General features: G+C 46.0%; 1 protein-coding gene across 1 annotated transcript; it reads right to left on the bottom strand.

Moving 5' to 3' along the window:
- Positions 1–441: 441 nt before the first annotated feature.
- LOC127767569 (cyclic nucleotide-gated ion channel 2) lies at positions 442–5,859 on the bottom strand. Its single transcript, XM_052292948.1, has 7 exons — positions 5,510–5,859; positions 4,726–5,401; positions 2,861–3,076; positions 1,938–2,254; positions 1,678–1,789; positions 1,355–1,591; positions 442–1,265 (listed from the first exon to the last, which is right to left on the bottom strand). The coding sequence occupies exons 1-7, from the start codon at positions 5,854–5,856 to the stop codon at positions 675–677; spliced, it is 2,496 nt and encodes an 831-aa protein (XP_052148908.1). The 5' UTR covers positions 5,857–5,859; the 3' UTR covers positions 442–674.
- Positions 5,860–7,308: the final 1,449 nt, after the last annotated feature.

Below are 7,308 nucleotides of genomic sequence, written 5' to 3'. Positions count from 1 at the left end.
TTTTAAAAATCGAACACGATTATCGTTGAGGTTTATTTTTTTCTTTCTAGAAGTCCCGTCAACCACTGTGATTGTACTACTTAACGGTCTGTCCGTCGTCTATCCTCTTAATCGTCATTTGGATTCTATTTGAGATTTTGTTTATAGTTTTTAAATATCCCAATAACCAATGTCACCCTACTCCTTTATGGCCCTGTTGTTTCTTCTCTCTTTATTGTCATTTGTCATCGTTGTGTTTTTAGATGGATTGTGTTTTGTGAAAATTCTATATTTTTATTCAGATATTATGCTATTTATAAATTGTGTTCCTCTTGAACTGTGGTAATTTCTAGGCTCCATAGTGAACGTGGTGTTTTCTTTTTAAGCTGTTTTAACAATATAATAAATAGATAGATAGATAACCGTCGAATATTCCCGGTGATGTCCTTCTCAATGATCCGATTTGCGGCGCCAACCAAGGAGCACATTGCATTATTTTGTTGGAACTACATCACAACCATTATTGGTCATCTTATACAATGACAAATGCTAATCAATTGTCAAGACCGGCAGCAGGATACGATCGTACTACAATGGAATCAATGATATATGGCCGGCGCAGGGTGGTCCGCTCCATGCGCGTACGGTTGCATTGCATATGCCCCGTCACTCTCGGTCCCAATCCACGGCTGCTCTCACTCGAGGTGATCGTGTGGCCTGAGCGACATGAACATGGCCGCGTAATGGCGGAGCCGGCGGTCCCCGTCGTCGGGCCCGCCGGCGGACGGCGGCTGCGCCGCCGACGCCAGGTCGGTCGTCGTCCTTGCCTTGTACCGGCGCCACGCGAGCTGGATGTTGACTGCCGCCCACGTCCGCCAGTTGGAGGAGTAGTAGCGCGCCGTCCGCTTGAGCTTCTCGTTGGCGAACTTGTACCGAAACTGCTCCGTGATGAAGCGCAGATCGGGGGCGTCGAGGCAGAACGCCTGCGCCGTCTCGACGCACTCGAACGTCGCCGACGACGCCGGCAGCCGGTCCAGGAACGGCCGCCGGAGGCACCACGACAGCAGCTCGTCGCCGAGGAAGTTGCCGGCGCCGAGCATACACGTCGCCACCACGCCCTTGGCCAGCGGCTGCGTGCTCCGGAGCTTCCCCTGGAGGACGAACACCATCCGCTGCACCGGGTCGCCCTCCCGGATCACCTTCTCGCCGCTGGAGAACACCAGTGGCCTCAGCCTGTCGCAGATGTTGTCCAGGATGAGATCGTCCATGCCATGGAACAGAGGAACCTGAAAAATGAAAATTGACGAACTTTTACATTACAAAATGGTTGTCGCTAGCTTGTAAGTTGTAACTCAAATTTGACCAGGTTGTGTACCTGTTTAACTAGCTCGAGGCAGAGGTAGCGTTTGATGTCTCGCCTGAGCCCTTCAGGCAGGTCCTTGATCATCTCCATCTCCTCATCTCCCGTGATGGCCGCCCAGCGTTCACGCTCGTACTTCCGGACCCTCTGCCTCAGGCGGGACGGCAACTGCCTCCGCCGCATCCACCATTCCATGTCCCGGAACCGCAGCTGCATCTTTCGCTTTCTTGCTAAGACAGCATGCAAGAAGACCTGCAACATGAACCATCCAATCTTATTAAGAAAATTATTAGCTTAATACAAATGGAGCAGCACATAAAAATTAGGTAGTACTTTACCTGTATGTTTCCAATCAGCAATGTGAAGAGCATCAACCCGCTAAGTACATTGATTATGCTGAAAATCACCTCAAGCCAATTGCTTGTAGGCTCAAGATCATTACCAAAAGTACTGCCAAGATAAAACAAAATATATAGTAGAAAATATTAGTGTGGGGATCAGGGACTAGCTACTCAAATAGTAGAAAGATAACCTGAGCTATAGATATCTGGAAGTCAAACAATTTCTTCTAGGAAATTAACTCATTGATCAAAATTACCTGAGAGTCATGAGTCCCCAAAATATAGGGTAGAGTATTTTAACAGCAAGTGAATTGCTGGAAATAACAGGCAGAGCCCCTTTGTAGATTCCATAAGCAAAGGGCCCATTGCCGCTTAGACAGTCTGGAATGTTTTGTTGGCCAAAAGAAGTCAAGTTGCATGCCAGTCCATTCTTATCTGACCAAGGAAGGTGAAAACACGTCTCCTTGGAGCAAGCAAGTGATATTAGGTTGCAAGTGTTCTTTATCTTGCATTCCTCCTGGAGGCAGGAGGCGACACGCTGAATCGCAAGGACATACCAACATCCACCTGCGATCTGCAAGCAACAGAAAAAAATGATGAATGGCCAGCATCAGCAAGAGTACTCTAGTATTATATGCAGTTCAATCAACATTAATATCCTGCTGAATCAGGAAATTACAAGAAGCAAGGTTAGGTAGGTCATTTCAAGATTGTTTCTTCAAATGAACTTTGTGGTCATTGCATAATCTAGTGCCCATCTTGGTCCCTGGACCATCAGCCTTCCATTATTCAACACTTTTCAGCAATAATATGACATATATTGTCTGGGACTGTTTCACTGTTTAATAGATATCATCCTGAATAGGAACAGTTCATCTATGTACTTAATATTTAAATGCGATGCACATCAGAAATAATTTGGCACTTCCCCTTGAAATTAGGCAGCACTATTTGCAGATATTCACACCAACACTTGATTTCGTTGGAAAATACTAGTAAATTCAACTATTCAAAACATCATGGACATACTAACAACCAGATATTGGTCTTTCGAAAGTACTAACAACAAGATGATTGGCATTTCAATTGCACTAAGCGAGACTAGAAGGAAGACTCAATGATTCTATGTCTATTATTTATTAGATCTTCCAAATAACTATTTGAAGGAGGGAATACTCACGTGAGAAGCAATGAAATAGGCGAAAAGATTAAGCCCGAATCCCCACCATATCGTTCCAAAGATGTAACCAGTCACCTTCTGCATTTTCCTCATGATATAAATACTGTGGTACACCTTGGGGAGAAATTGCAGCAAGAATAAGAGCAGCAGTATTGTCATGATAAGTTTGATTTGCTCTTCTCTGATTAACTTCGGTATGACTAGCCAGAAGATGACCTGTAGATTTTGATCGATCAGCTTGTTGAGCAACAAGAAGAATTTAAAGTAATGGACTTTAGAATTATTATAGTTCGAATGCTCTTAGTACCTAATATATGTTTGCTATATTTCACCACTAAGCACCCTAAAACACCAGATGCTAATATGTCCTGATGATTTACTTCTTTTAATACATCACAAACATAATTGATGAATTGTCTCTTTCTATTTTTAATGATATTTTTCAAGCACTAGTGTTTCTTATTAGCAAATTTTCTAACAATAAATTATCCAGGATTTTTTTTATCGCAATGCCACTGTCATGACCTATTTGCATACATTGGAAAACATTAGAGAAACAATTGTGGAATACAAATATGACCTTAATTCATGTCAGACGAATATGCCTTATTCTAACTGTCTAACATACTGCATTGACTGAGCTCTCAACGTACTAGGCATATTGAATATTATTCAGCAGACACTTTTAACAATAATTCATCTTCATTATTCATGACAATGGACAAATCATCTCATTAATAATCCACACATGATATGAAAAGGACACATGTAGCACTAAGTGCATGCATACATCCAATGCTGGCACGTAAAAGCAAAAAATATTTGCAATCATGCAAAACGAGAACCAACATGTGCTCCAAGTTATGAGGAAAAATAAAGCTCCACCTAAAAAATGACCAAACCTCTGTTAAAAAAATGACCACGCCATTTGAAAGACAGGCTGACAGATAATCAACAAAAATCATTTCCATTGGCATGTCTAGAAATTAGCCAAATCTCCCACATAAAAGACAGCCACACAAAGAGGTATCAGCGGCGAGGTGAAAGGAGAATATCTGTTGTGCTGCAGGACAAACCACAACATTTTTACACCCTAGTCTATATAAATCTTGTCTTCTTGCAATCACTTGCAATCAGGTGGATCACCTGAGAACTTCAACCATACAAATAAGCTACCGTACAATAAGCTACTCAGTCGTATGAACCATCAAATGTTTGAAACAGTCACTTTCCTTGGTTTTTTTTCTTTTATAAATGAACTCATTTTTCTTTCACGCTGCACCAGTGGTCGTATTTCAAACACTACTATTACTGCCTCTGCCAATCATTGGTGCTACAACTTCATCCATTCGTATTTCTTCCGTAAGCTCATTGAACTCTAATCATCAACTACCGAGTTTCGGCCAGAATTGTAGCTAACTCATCCATCATTGTGGTCAGGGTAATTCCAATAAGCCGGAGCCTCACTTGCTGTCACTACGTACTGACATTGTCACATTCAACGAACAAGTAGCGAGGTGGTGTAGAAACTTTGCAGGTTTACACATGGGCTCTCTCACTAGCTATTGGCACACTGCCTGTACCTGCAATGTACTTTCTGATGCAGTGTGTACCCTACAGTTTTCCTACTGTAATATGTTCGACAAGGAAGTTGTGATGTGTCTCAGAAACGGACATAACGAACGCCCAATAATTGTGAGCGTTTGATCACTCATCTAATCCTCTACATGGTTAGATGGTGATATGGACGAATCATGTCGTTCTAGGTGTTCTGGATCGTTGATTGATTGATTCCCATGGTAAAAATGGAGAAAAAAAATGGGGGGTGAAATGAAAATGGTGAAGGGAGATGGAAGGGAACCGACCTGTGGGATGGGCAGGATGACGAAGAGATCGAACCAGAGGCCCTTGAGGGAGCGGGCGTAGTGAGCGGCGATGGCGCGGGGGTCCCAGACGAGCTTGCCGCAGCCGACGACGAGGGACTCGCGGGAGACGTAGGCGACGCGGAACTGGAGGAGGACGTGGGCGAGGTGCGCCAGGTCGGCGGCGGTGCGGAGCGCCGTGACGGCGGCGGCGAGGCCGGCGTCCATGTACACGCACGGCTGCCCGGCGCGGCCGATGGAGAGCGCGTAGAAGAAGAGCGGGTCCACCGCCAGCGCGGCGGCGCGGGCCAGCAGGATCCACCGGTTCCACCGCTGCACGCGCTTGCTCCGCGGGTCGAGCACCGGGCCGAACACCCACCGCGCCGCCGCCGCCGCCGCGTGGTGCGCCGCCGACGGCTGCGCCTGGACCGGCACTAGCGACGAGCCCGCGTCCGCGTCCCAGTCCGGCGAGTGCACCTGGTCGCACGTCGTGGAGTGGAACGACGGCACCCCGGGCTGCGTGCACGCGTAGCACTCGCCGGGAGGCCCCGCCACCGCCGCCGCCGCCGCCGCCGCCGGACGGCTCGACCCTCCGGCCAGACCAGCCTCCTCTTCCCGGCCTTCATCATCCCCCAATCCAAGCCTCCTCTTCACCCCATCACACACATCCGCGAGCGACCTACTCACATCGAACCAAAAACCGTACACGATCAATCACAAAATCTACGGAATCCGCCATTGCCAAAGCGCAACAACTCCACGCGGCGAGATCGAGAGGAGGCCTCACCTCCCGGAGAGGAAGCGGAGGAAGGAGAGGGAAGGCATGGCCCATGAACGGTGGAGGAAACCATGAAAGGGGCCTCCCGGAGCTCGAAGCGTATAGAGAGAGAGGAGGCGGAGGCGGAGCTGGAGCTCTGCCTCGTGCTCGTGCCTGCGTACGGGCAGGCGGCAGCGGCGGCGTGAGTCCTCCGAATGATGAGATAGAGCGGAGAGGGTGACGTGGAGGGAGAGCTGGAGACGGTACAACTGTACTGGGTCCCACCTGCGTGTCCACGTGGGCCGTACGTGGACGCACCGCCACCATGCGCCTACCGCGGCTGCACCGCGTCTACCCACCGTCTCAAACACCGCCATATATATATACTCTCTCTTATTCATCGTATGTGCAGCTATGAGTTTCTGCCTCACTTTGATCGTCAAATATTTTTGTTGTTATTAGATAATAAAACATAAAAAAATAAAACGTACGATTAAAGTTGAACATAGAAACTCATGGTTACACTTAAAATGGGATGGAGGGAGTAACTACTACCCGTTTAGAATATACAGAAAAATTTTAGAGTGAAACACAATTATTAAAAAGTGAGAAAATTAGAAATGTTGTGATTGGATGAGAAGTAAATATACGTGAGGAAATTAAATGGTGAACGATTGTGATTGGTTAAAAAAGAAAATGTTAGTCAAGAAGTTTATATTTTGGGATAAATTATAAAGGCTGAAGAGTAGTACAGAGGAAGCAGTACATTAGAACTTTTTTTACGATTACATGAAAAACACATACATTTGTGCACACCACGTACGGGTTAATAACACAATCATATACCTGTGAATGTATATCCCTTAACACACTTAAAAAATAGAGCCTAACAAATTTTATGTGGAAAATGTATATGTTTGCACACACTGCATATATGTGAATGTATATATATATCCTTTAACACACTTAAAAAGAAAGTCTAGCAGCACATGCCTTGACGTTATCAAATTTGAATGGAGATATATAGTGTATATAATAATATTTATTACGGTACTGAAATTTCAACATGATACTTCCCCTCCTTGATACATTGGCAGATCTATTGTAGAGGCGACGAGATCTCGAGCTCTTATAGGAGCCTCTATTAAACCTCTACTAAAATTTTATATAATACATCTATTAGAAGAGGAAGCGGTATTGGTTTTTTTTCTCTCTCTCATTTTTTACCTCACATTTTCTTTTAGTTTTGGCAGGTATCGAGTCACTCTCTAGTCTCCACTCTCCACTGGTGTTTTCTGGAGAGAGATAAGTACGTATACGTATTTTGGATGTGGCCGTATACGCAGTGGGAGAGCCATCTCATCTACTCTTTTTCGTCCCGTTTCGACGCGAGAGGCTGGTGCTGACCGACGTCGCGGTCTCATGGACCTCGTGGAGAGCGGCGGCCTTGGAAGCCTCTGACGAGGTGGTCCGGCTCGTGGACCCTGTCCATGGGGATACTGGTGGGCCTAACGTTTGAGCCCATGACGTGTTTCGCACACCTGGTACTCTGAGTGGGCCGGTGGGCCCGGCTAGGGGAAGGTTGTCTGGGCCAAAAGCAGCAGTAGGGTGGGCGTAGCTGGACATATGGCCTTCAATTTGTGCTGCAATTCGGCACAGGGCCATGTGTTTTTGTACCTAAGATTTCAGTAATACCTGCGCAAACAGGCCTGACATTTTCTTAAGTAGGGGTGAAAACGGTTCAGAATTTTTCCGGATTCCGAACCTGTTTTCAGAAACGGAATCAGCCGGTCGGAATTTCTCGGAAACGGAATTGAAAACGGAAATAT

This window comes from Oryza glaberrima, chromosome 3, assembly GCF_000147395.1.
Source record: "Oryza glaberrima chromosome 3, OglaRS2, whole genome shotgun sequence".
Classification (NCBI taxonomy): domain Eukaryota; kingdom Viridiplantae; phylum Streptophyta; class Magnoliopsida; order Poales; family Poaceae; genus Oryza; species Oryza glaberrima.
The sequence above is the reverse complement of the archived record's forward strand: the minus strand, read 5'-3'. Positions and strand labels throughout refer to the sequence as shown.